Here is a 12,121-nt window from a genome sequence, read left to right on the forward strand (position 1 = left end):
TATCAGCTTGGTTGAAAACTAATGGAGAAGCGACTCCCAGTCTTTGGTGAGTGTGATGGACATTTTTTACTGAAAAGCTACTTTATTTCATTGGCTCGATGGAAACAATTCTAAGATCCTCTCCACCTACTTGAGGATGGTTACAAATCCGTGTGGAAGGAGAAAAACCAGGTGGTAGTGTTGTTTTTACTCACACATAAACTTTTCAAGCATTATTACAGTCTAGAGGTAGACTCTACACTCATAAAAGTTGACTTGTCTCTAAGAACACGTCACATTGGTCATCATTATGCTTAGTTTTCTCCAAAGCCCCTCATTGCAAAAATAAGCACTGACATGAACGCCTTGACTTGCAATCCAATTGCAAACCACCCCTCTCGTGTGAACAGCCCTATAAATGTGTCTTCAGAGCGCCTCCTTGTGTCGGCTAGTAGTATCAATATGGCACTACAAGTGACGAGAATGAGCATCCTCACGGTTGCTTTGAGGATCGCTCCACAAAATTTAGGACATTGTAGTTCTAGGCTAGCATCAAGAGAAAAAAGGTATTGTGGCTTAACCTTGGGTTGTTAAGGGACATTGATAGATCAGAGAGAACCACCAATGAGGAGCTTCCACGCTTTCAAATTTCTTGGCCATCCCAAAAACATATCATTTACTTCCACGACTGCTAGCGACCTCACAAGGGGTCGTGTTCCGTACTATGCTAGCGCTTCTACTAGCCTTCCAGCCACACTAGCCACATGGGGAAGGGTTCCAAGAGGCCCTCCCCATAGAGCCCTATGCTAGCTTTCAAGGGTGGCCTTGCCATTATTAGGGTCATCCCCATACACTTGCCAAGATTGTAGCGTGCTACTGCGCCATCTTCCAACAATGGTCTAGGGGGTGTTGAGGGGTATGCCCTAGACCTTCCACAATTATCTAGTAGTGATATAACCCACATGTGGTCAGTAGTGCATCCTGCAGTCCATTGTGCAGTCTTGCAAACACAAAGGAGGCCTTCCACTACGGGTAGCTACTGACTGTGAGCCGGTGGAGGAAGAGAGATAGCAACCCACAAAGAGGTTGTCGCATCTTCACTATTCATGGTATGGGGACGGCGTCTAAAGGAGAGGGAGGGGATCTCCTATGGAGAAGGGCATCATCATCATGAGAACGTCCATCCAATGAATGCAATGCAAAAGATCTCTACTCCAATTTCCCTGGAATTGTTTTCAATTGGGGAATTTTTGTGGTTGTGGTGATGATGCTTTCTGGATATCATCAAATGAGAAGTTTTTTTTGTTTCAATTGGGGAGTTTTTTGTGTTGTCTGGAAATCATAAAATGTGAAGTTTTTTGTTTCAATTCAGCAGTTTTTTGTGGTGATGATGCTGTCTAGATGTCATCAAATGTGAAATTTTCTTGTTTCAATTTGGGAGTTTTTCTGTGGTGATGATGCTCTCTGGATATCGTCAAATGCAGAGTTGAAAAAAAACAAATGTGTTTTTTTTTGCGTCATGGATGATCGGTGAACCACCTAGATCCCAACTTTCGTCTTCAATCAGTGTTCAGCAACAGCATCAATCGACAGTAGTTTGAAAAATTCTTCATCTTTCAATTTGGGTTCCTTCCACAAATCGTAATTTGGCCGGTTTCTCGATTTCGACATATCACAATTTGAAGCAGATTGAACGCCGCATCTTCGACAGATTGGGAGTGCAGCATCTCCACGCAATATCCGCTTTGCAATCTCCAGTTCCTTCCTCCCCAATCCGAGCTGCGTCGCACTTGAATTGGGCTCCTACACTGACACGAATTTTGGGAGCTCGCGGACGTAATTGCCGTGCAAGAATAGGGGCTGTGGCCTCCTGCGGCAAGGCGTCCGACGCTTTGAGCAGAGAATTCGACGCTTCGCGATGCCCAGATGTAGTCAGAGTAATATCTTTACCAATCTTCGAGCTGGACCAAGAAGAATTTTGGATTTCTCTGTAGCGCTGGGAGATCCGGCTATAGCGTAACAAACTCAGTTGGAATAGGAAGTTTAGCTGACCGAGAATGCTCTTTGAATCGTCGCCGGTCAGGACTGGTTCTGCTGAACAATTACAGGGTTAACAATCTCTGCCCAATGTAGAGGTCGCCCTTTGGAATTGGTTGCCTCGAAGGAATTTCATCGCGTTTTGCTAAATTAGACCACGTCGTCCGCCCAGTTCGTAAGGATTTCATCCAACTTCGCGTTTTCTCATCGACCGGCTAAGTATGGATACCATTTCTCCGGCGTCGACTAATCCCATTGCGTTTAAGGCTTTGTCCTTTACAAGTGTAAATGCCTTACTAGAAGGGGCTCAGTTCTTTTCCGCAAGTAGGGTTAAGCCAAGGAAATTTTTTATCACATCTCCGTCTACATCTACAGCCGTGGATGTTGAACTGAAAGGGAGAATAAAAGTTGGACAGAGTTGGCTAGGAACACCCACAAGAGACTCTAAACCGCAACTGATGTTGAAGGGGTCAGGTTTGGTTAAAACAGGTATTTCTCAACAGGTAAGATCCAAGGTTGGAAATCTGGATCGGCCTTTAGTTGATGACGAGGTTGGTCAACAACCTGGGTCTATGACAGCTGAAATGGACGCATTACAACAGTCTGATATTGATGCATTTACTTCAGCTGGTGGTAGGGGGGCTAAAGGAAATGATATACAGGCTTCAACAGCGTATCGGCCTAGAGTTCTCTGGTTTGGAAAATCTGCCGAGGAGGAGATTCAGTACATAGATAGGGCAATAAATGCGGCAATTGCAGGAGCCGCAGGAGTCTTTGCCATTGCCAAAGTTGTAACTGTGGATCAAGATTACTGGCATGTAAGTGAGAAAAACTTGCTTGAGTTTTTACAGCATGGTCAAATAATTTGTGATTGGATCAGTCTTAGTATATCAAGAAAATGTACATGCAACTTGGCATGAACAACTTTGTAGAGCTTCTCTAGCTTGCAATAATATTATTGAACGTGATGAGCAAGTAAGAAGAGCAATAATGTTAAACATTGTTTACTTGTGATATTACAGGGTTGGACGATCTTTGAGATTTTGAAGTATGCGCCCATTCATAATTGGAGTGCATATGAGGATGCTCTTAAAAATGATCCTGTACTTGCTAAAATGATGATCAGTGGTATTGTATACTCCGTAGGGGATTGGATTGCCCAGGTACTGAATACTGTCATATCACTGAAACTCATTGAAAAGAAGTGGTTTGTTATTTTTGCATCACATGCACAGACACACTAAGCTTTCCGATCTTGCATCAGCTCAGCTCCCTCTCCTGGAATACCTAGTCTGTTGTAGTGATATCAGCGTAGCAAATAAGGAATGTTTTGAATTTTGTTATTCAGACTATGCAAGATTCTCAATTGTGCAAATCTGAACTAGTCTCACTGAGCTCCAAGCATGATAAGTACTTCTTGTTAGAGTCCTGCTGTCTACTTTACCCAAAGATCTTTCAGATGATTGTTTTTGCCTTTCTATTGCTCTCAATACTTTGTGCGAGGAATGCTCTGCTGAAGGCTTACCGGGCCCTCTTTGTTGTATTGTCAGAGACGATATCCTTTGAACTCCCAAAATCTGCTAGGATCAGGACCTTCTGACACTGAGGGGGGGGGGGGCGTAGAATTGGAATATAGTGGGAAATGATTGAATTTGATCCTCAACGTATCTATGATGATGAAAGCCATTTTGGCTGGGGTTGAGGCTGTGACTGGACCAGGAACTATGGCCCTCCTTTTGGAGCTTCTTGTAATATGAGGACAATCCTACACTTGTGGCCCTGCATGGGACAATATTAACAACAATTTCTTTGTTGTAATTGGCACGTCTCTAAATCCAGGGATTCATTGAACCCATTGATGTCACTCATTGTCCATTTCTTCTTTCTGGATTGCTGCCCGTTTCTATCCCTGTCTTTTCTCCATTTGTGCAGCTGTCTTTGAAAAATGTTGAATCCTGGTACTTCTTGATGAGGGCAGCCTTGGGTTCTTTGGTCCTTGTGAGCAAACTTTTATGCACGTTTGGCTGCGTACGGTGAACGTACCATTGAATGCGGACTGTTGTGGAGAACCTTCATGACTTTGTCACACTGCTCATTCTGTACTGTATGGCCACTTATGTGAACCGGTTGGACCCCTGTGACAGCTATAAGAATTGCATTTCTAAAAGTCTAAATATTGTGGTGCATGAAACTGTCCAAATGTCCTTCAGGAACCCTACTTAGAAGTATTTGGCTGCCTTCCTTGCCACTTGTGCCACCAAGTGATAGCTTCACCTAAAAGGTGCATGGGTGTACACTTCTCATTGTCTTTTGTGGCCACCACTGAGAAGTACCTTGCAAGCTGACCAAGCCATGCAATAAGAACTGAAGGATCGATTTTCCCATCATGTTTGAAAGTTGAGTCTTGTGAAATGAGGACTCAGCAAGTTGTCAAGATATCGCTCTGGAATCATGCTTATATAACTCACTATTATTGAATCACGCTATGCTCAGGTGTTGTAGCTGTATGCAGCTTGCTTACCACCAGCCTTGGCGATTTGTCCATCCATGCCTCACCACTCAAGGCATGTAGATGCACAAGTGCCCCTCCCCTTATCCAGTAGTCACGTACTATATTGTTGCTAGTCTGCCTAGGACACTTAGCACACCTAGGACTCTATGCTAGTACTAACTATCCTAACTATGCCAACTAGGCACTTCTAGCCTTCTATGCGACTTAAGCCCACTATAACCAATGAGCAATTTCTTGCCTCCTAGCTTCCTAACCCAGGAAACCTTGTAGAGAAATGCTATTGCATGTTATAAGCTATGAAAGATTTCCTTTAGTGCTAGCCTTCATCATGGCTGAGTCTGCCCTTCACCTCCGGAGCGCTGACAGAAACTCAGTACAATCTGGAAACCACTCAAAGAGAGTGCAGTTGGGGTGCAGTGTGATTGCATCTGGACAGCCAATGGAATTGCTCTCGGAAAAGAGAATGCCTTTGGGTTAAGTGCACTTATGTGATGGTGTTCTATGCTTGAAAGCCTTGCGAAGGCTTAGTGAATTGGGGCTGCGTGCTCAGTTGCAAGGAAGGTCTCCCAGATGCAACTTGTAATCATTTCACTGTGAAATATAAAGAAATACTGAAAGGGGCGCCACGGTGTCTGGGGCCAATCGGGTGCACTTGTCTATGTTTGTTGAGCAGGGGCATTCTAGCCTCCATCCCTTTTTCAGTGGTTTTGTTTGTGAACAAATGGGTAAATGCCAAATGGTGATCATGCAATGGTTAATGGTTGTGATATATGCTTTGTGAGCTGTAAATAAGTGCTGAAGTGATTAAAGGTTTAGTTCCACTACCCTCTGAGTGATTAGACGCCAGTTTCATTGGTTCCATTGCCCACAAGAGGTGGGCCTCGGTAGTTTGGTGGAAGGATATCTTTGCTGCGACAGCTGAAAATTACAACCATAAACATGGTGAGTACCCATGAGCAAGAGAGCTCCACAACTCAAAGGAGAAGGCAGGAAAGCCTTAATGATCCAGCTAGTGTACAGCTGCAGGGAGCACAACAAATGCCTTTTGAGCAGGCCACACATGAAGCTACAACTGAGCTCAACGGTGATACAAGTTCTAGCAGTGAGTCAGATGATGCTACTATGTTGAATGCAGAGCTTGCAAGTGCAGTGACTGCTTTGACTCAGTTGGCTCAAAATTTGGCTCAGATTGTGCAAACAAATGCCAAGAAGAAGAAGAAATCAAGAAAGCACAAGCACGGAAAGAGTGAGTACACACATGCATCAGCTTCTCATGGCGGACTGCACACTCATGCATCAGTTTCCCATGAGGGACAGCCATAAAAAATGACTCAGAAAGTGACTTCCAAGAGAGAGGAATCACCCAAAAGAGCACTTGAGAAAGAGGTACAAAAAGTACAGCCAGTGCAACAGTATGAGCAGCCAGCACAAGGCCTTGGTTTGGGTACTTCTACTCCTCAAAATAATAATGTGCAGTCCATAAATGTGGCTCAACCACCTCAGCCATATTTGAGGCAACAACCTGAATATTTTGGTACAGATTCTATCTTTGATGCTATGTTGATTTCACCGCCAATTGGGCATAGAAAGCAAGCCATGTATGAAAAATGTGGGAATGCAACCAGGCATGTAAGCCACAGCATATGCTCCCATGCCTAATGTTCAGCCAAGCATGGCTCTCCCTAGTGAAGGGAATGCTGCGAATATACAGCCATCTTTGGGACAGCCAATATCAAATGTATATAAAGAATTTAAGGATGGTGGTTCTCATGTCAAGTTTGATACATATAATGGAGTACAGGACAGGTACAAAGCCCTCACATTCCTTCAACAGTTTGATGTTGCATTTCTTGGGGATTTGTTTACAGAAGCATCCAAGATAAGGAAGGTCGCCACATTTTTGAAAGGCAATGCACTTAAGTGGTACACCAACCTTTTGCTTCATGGAGATGCACCTGCTACTTGGCTGGAATTTAAGCAAGTGTTCTCTTCTACTTGGCTTACTCCAACTTTTGAAGTTGAAGTACTTTCACACTGGCATGACTTGTCATACAAACTTTGCAAGAATCTTGATGATTACACCCAGAGGTTTTGGGATGTTTTGCTGCCATTGAGCTCTTACAGGCATGTTTCTTTGAAAGAGCAAATAGAGAGGTACTGTTGTGGATTGCCTAGTGAGCTACGTGATTATTGCATCAAAACCAAGGTGGGTTCTATGACTCAATTAATTGAGAATGCAAGGACAGCATATGCATGGATGCAGGAGAAGAATTTGGGCTTTATGGACAGCAAGAAAGAAAACAACAAACGGGCTGCCAAACACCAGGATAAGGACATCAAATCTGAAAATAAAAATTATGGCAAACGACCGTTTCAAAAGGGAGGAAAAGCCCAATTCAAAGCTGGTCAAAGGCGTGGACAGCCTAATAAACAGCCCCGTACCAAGTTATTTGATGAAGAGAAAAAGTAACTCATGGAGCAAAACAAATGTTTCATATGCAAAGGAGAGGGACACCGCTCTTATAATTGCCCATCCTAGAAAAGAGACAGGTCAGATGATGATAAGAATGGTGATAAACAGGCTGATCAGAAGGGCAAAAGGCCTAAACCTTTCGCAGGACTTCTTCCAGATGTGATTGGGAGTTTGCCACATGCACATGATGAAGAGGAAATGAAAAAGACTGAGATGTGCAGAGCATGGGGAAAAATAAAAAATCAGAATTGTTTGTTTTTCTGTGATTCTGGGGCAAAGGCGAATTTCATAACTCCTGATATGGCAGGAAGGCTTGGCATCAAGCCTGAGGGAATGGGGCCATCCAACATGTGTGATATGGCCAACCCTGAAATCAACACAGCTGTCACTCCTATCATTGGCAAGTTGAGGATGCATATCTAGGGATATCAGGATGCAGAGGACTTCTACATTATGCCTTTGCCAGAGCGTGATGCTTTGCTTGGGATGTCTTAGATGTACAGGGTGGGGGCTGATGTGCAGATGAGAAACAAGAAGATTTCTTTAACTCATAGAGGAAAAAATCATGTACTTGATGTAAAGTTGAAAGGGGAGTCCATCCCTGTAGTTTCAACTTCTTGTATTTCCAATGTAATAATTCGTCATATTTCAGCGTACTTGATTTTTGTCAAAGAGGATAGCCAACCAGTTCAGGAAGGCTCTACTCTTTCTGCTTTAGATAGAGAAAGGGCTGCTTTTATTTCAGATTTTCAGGATTGTTTCTCAGATGCACTTTCTCAAGAATTACCTCCCAAGAGGCTCGAGGATCATCAAATTGATATAATTTCAGGAAGCTCACCGCCTAATATACCTCCCTATCATGTTAGTAAGGCACAACAGGAAGAGATAATGTCACAAGTGAAGGAACTCTTGGAAAAGGAATTAATACAGCCAAGTAATTCTCCTTACTGTTCCCCTGTGTTGCTTGTGCAAAAGAAGGATGGCAGTTGGAGTATGTGTATTGATTATAGGGCTTTGAATAAAGTCACAATTAAGAACCGTTTTCCAATTCCACGCATTGATGATATATTGGATCGGTTGGAAGGTTCCTCAATGTTCAACCGTGTTGACCTTAAAAGTGGATACCATCAGATAAGGATACGTCCTGAAGATGTCTACAAGACTGTCTTCCGCACTTCATTTGGCTTATATGAGTTCCTTGTGATGCCTTTTGGTTTGACTAATGCACCTGCCACTTTAAATAGAATGATGGACATACTTTTTAGAGCACACAAAAAGTTTGTGGGCACTTTCTTCGATGACATCATTGTGTTCTTTAAAAATGAGCAGGAGCACAGGAAACACCTCACTATTGTGTTTCAAGAGTTGAAAAGACACAAGCTATTAATAAACACCAAGAAAAGTGAGTTCTTTATGTATGAGAGATCATATAGTGTCAAAGGATGGAGTCAATATGGATCCTGCAAAAGTTGAGGCCATAAGGAGTTGGCCAATTTTGAAAAATTTGCATGAAGTCAGAAGCTTTCTTGGGTTGTGTTCATACTATCGGAGGTTTATAAAGTACTTTGCAGAAATTGCTTCTCCCTTGCATGCTTTACAAAAGAAAGCTGTACCGTTTCAGTGGGGACCAAAGGAAAATGCAGCTTTTGAAGACCTGAAGAAAAAGTTGTGTTCTGAACCCGTTATTATCTTGCCAGATCTTGCAAAACCCTTTGCTGTAACTTGTGATGCATGTGGGAACAGTATAGGAGGCACTTCTTTTGCTGGTCGAATTTGCAAAAGTGGCTTTTTCTAGATCTTTTTGCTTCTACCGCCTCCTGGGCCTCTCCTCTTGCAAAGCTACAGCTTTCTGTTGAATTTCGAGTGGTCCCACGCGCTGGTCGACTGGTTTTTCTCAGTTTTGGAGGACTTTCCGGCGATGAAACTTCTCCAAAACCTTCTCAATGCATTCCTCTCTGAAGCACGCTTCTTTTGAGCCCAAGAACTCCCATTTCTTCGCGACATAAGTGCTTCTTTTCGCATTTTTCAGTGGAATTCTTGCTGGTCGGCTCTTGTAAATGCTCTTTCTTCATGCCTTGCACTTCTCTTTGGCTGAGAATGCAATTGGGCATTGGCTACTATGTCCTCTTGGCGATTGAGGACTTGGTTCGAGTTTTTAGGGCTTGGTGAGTTGTGATTTTGCTGCTGCAATTTCTTTTTGCCATAAGCTATTGGTTGGCCTCGTGTGCCGCCTCTTTCTTGGCTCACAGGTGCCCAGGCAGTGCTACATGAGTCATTCTTTGGTTGGGTACTTTGCTGATTTTATTTTGGAGATTTGAAAAGCTTTGTGAATGCCATCTGGAAACCACTCAAAGAGAGTGTAGCTGGGGTGCAGTGTGATTGCATCTGGACAGCCAATGGAATTGCACTCGGAAAAGAGAATGCCTTTGGGTTGAGCCTATGGGTTAAGTGCACTTATGTGATGGTGTCCTATGCTTGAAAGCCTTGTGAAGGCTTAGTGAGTTGGGGCTGCGTGCTCAGTTGCAGGGAAGGTTTCCCAGATGCAACTTGTAATCATTTCATTGTGAAATATAAAGAAATACCGAAAGGGGCGCCACGGTGTTTGGGGCCAATCGGGTGCACTTGTCTATGTTTGTTGAGCAGGGGCATTCTAGCCTCCATCCCTTTTTCAGTGGTTTTGTTTGTGAACAAATGGGTAAATGCCAAATGGTGATCATGCAATGGTTAATGGTTGTGATATATGCTTTGTGAGCTGTAAATAAGTGCTGAAGTGATTAAAGGTTTAGTTCCACTACCCTCTGAGTGATTAGAGGCCGGTTTCAATTAGTCCCACTTGTCATAACTACTGCCACATAATATCTAAGTTGCAATGTGGAACCACATTCTATATTTAGAATGTCTTATCTTCAGATTAGTAGAGGCTTAGACTGACCTATTCCTTTTTTCCTTTTTGTGCAGCCTTCCTTTCCTACTACTAGCTATCTCTTTGTTGTTTTACATCTTTTTCATTAGTGCAAATGGTCTTACAAATGATGGATGCCATGCACTTTTTCTCCCCCATCGTTCACCTTGATTTAACGATAGAATTCTTGTTTTTTCAATTGCAGTGTTATGAGGGCAAGCCAATTCTAGACTTCGACCGGTCGCGAATGATTCGATCTGGCTTTGTTGGGTTTTGCTTGCATGGTTCTCTATCTCACTTCTATTATCACTTGTGTGAGGTAAGGAGAATCAGTAAGGATTGATATTCATCAAATTTTAAAGAATTCAATTTGTGCTGAGAGGCATCTTCTAAAAAATTTGGACAGGTTTTGTCTCAAGTCTGAAAATTTGGAAACTTCATTGTCATTCTACAGGTCCTCCTTCCTTTTAAAGAATGGTGGGTTGTACCTTTGAAGGTTGCATTTGATCAGACAATATGGTCAGGAATATGGAATAGCATATATTTTGTAACAGTGGGTTTCCTGCGATTCGACTCACCTGACAATATAATTTCAGAGCTCAAAACAACTTTTGTTCCCATGTTGACAGTACGTACCTCTTGGACTGAGAACCCGTCTATTTTGCACCTGCAATGAAAATAAGATCTTTGTTCTCAATGAAATACCTGTTTCTTGGAAGAACATCAATAATGAAAAACTCAAACCATTTGATTATGCAGGCAGGTTGGAAGCTTTGGCCTTTTGCACACGTCATAACTTATGGTGTTGTGCCATTGGAGCAGCGACTTCTGTGGGTTGACTGTGTGGAGCTTGTGTGGGTCACCATACTATCGACGTGAGTTCTTTTCTAGCTGGCATATTTATTGGCTTCTGTGTTTTTGTTATTACACCTGTTACCAGTATGGATTTCATCTGGCATGAATATATATGACTCCAACATCTATGTATCTGGCAAACTGGACTGAATCTTGAAAAACTTTTGTTGGACGAGGCAAGGGACACTCATCCGTTTGATCTGAATTAGCTTCCAAAGTAGAAAATGTTCTGGATTTCCAATGATTGGTTACAATTTTTCTGTTTTTCAGACATGATAGAATTAGTTAGATAAGCAAGGATGCTTGTTTGAGACTTAGTATTGAAATTTCAAATACATACATGCTTGCAATATCTCGTGGGCCTGAATGGATCTTTTCCCTTATAGGTCCACCTTGAAAGGTAAGATGGTCATCTGAAAAGCCAGTTTGATGTTTCCATTCCCAAGTGGCTATGCCCTGCATGATAATGTGGTTTGTATTTGATTCTGGTGCATTGAAAACTGTATTAATTTAATATTCTGTACAGGTATTCCAATGAAAAAGCTGAAGGAAGAATAGCGGAACCAAGTCATGAGCCAGAAAGCACAGGTGTAATGGTTTCAGGGTCTTTAGAGAAATCAAGTGACAAAACAAATGCACTATAAGAAACGAGTGGAATTGCTCTTCACTTGGGTATATAGTCTATTCTGGCCTTCGCAATTTTATTCCAATAGGATTCTAGAAAGTTAAGGCTGGCCAAGCTGTCGTTTTATCAAAGAAGCATCAGTTGCATGGTGCAGCTTATTGCAGTGGATTGATGTATTTATTATCATTCAAGCAAGGCCCTTAAGGTGATATCTACTCTACAGAATCTGTGTGGGCAGGCTGAATTGTATAGCTTCTAGTATTATGTTATTTGTGGCAAAGATGTGGCGATGTCATATCTTTCTTTGCACATTCAATCAATATAATGAACAGACGTCTGTGGCCCTGCACGGATAACAAATGGTTCTATATACACGAAGGGATGTCGTTTGGCCAATGAGCTCATATTTTATATTTATATTAAAATTTGCATCATGCCTATTTTGGTCTCTTCAAGAATGTATACTGTTCTTATCTCACCGATGTAAACATTTTTTGTCTTGTTAATGTAAACTCTCTAAAAGCACTCTAGGGTCCTTTTTGGAGCAGATTAGAGGAAATTGGACACAAATGCAGTGCTGCTCATAGTTGAGACTGCCTAAATGAGTAAAAGCACTCTAGGGTCCTTCTTAGAGCAGATTAGAGGAAATTAGACACAAATGCGATGCTGCTTATGGTTAAGACTGCCTAGATCTGTAGAAGTGATAAGAATTCAGCATGGGGAGTGCATGGAGCTCCA

The 12,121-nt window shown here is 42.4% G+C and overlaps 1 protein-coding gene across 2 annotated transcripts; it reads left to right on the forward strand.

Annotated features, from left to right (window-relative positions):
- The first annotated feature begins 1,450 nt into the window (after positions 1-1,450).
- LOC147888011 (uncharacterized) lies at positions 1,451-11,814 on the forward strand. Of its 2 annotated transcripts, XM_087393620.1 has the most exons (6): positions 1,453-2,834; positions 3,039-3,179; positions 10,109-10,222; positions 10,358-10,531; positions 10,663-10,778; positions 11,285-11,814. In XM_087393620.1, exons 1-6 carry the CDS (start codon positions 2,238-2,240, stop codon positions 11,400-11,402), a joined length of 1,260 nt encoding a protein of 419 aa, XP_087249746.1. In that variant the 5' UTR covers positions 1,453-2,237; the 3' UTR covers positions 11,403-11,814. The 2 variants fall into 2 exon arrangements, with proteins under 2 accessions (XP_087249747.1, XP_087249746.1); XM_087393621.1 differs by lacking the exon at positions 10,109-10,222 and having other exon boundaries at positions 1,451-2,834.
- Positions 11,815-12,121: the final 307 nt, after the last annotated feature.

This window comes from Dipteris shenzhenensis, chromosome 22 (assembly GCF_047967505.1).
Source record: "Dipteris shenzhenensis isolate YYH24624 ecotype China chromosome 22, Dip_SZ_1.0, whole genome shotgun sequence".
NCBI lineage: Eukaryota > Viridiplantae > Streptophyta > Polypodiopsida > Gleicheniales > Dipteridaceae > Dipteris > Dipteris shenzhenensis.

Excerpts from the sequence above, each read along its gene's own strand:
- LOC147888011 (XM_087393620.1), top strand. The coding sequence starts at position 2,238 with ATGGATACCATTTCTCCGGCGTCGACTAATCCCATTGCGTTTAAGGCT. Across the intron at positions 3,180-10,108 it reads TAGGGGATTGGATTGCCCAG|TGTTATGAGGGCAAGCCAAT; the intron begins GTACTGAATACT and ends TTTCAATTGCAG. Across the intron at positions 10,223-10,357 it reads TCTATTATCACTTGTGTGAG|GTCCTCCTTCCTTTTAAAGA; the intron begins GTAAGGAGAATC and ends GTCATTCTACAG.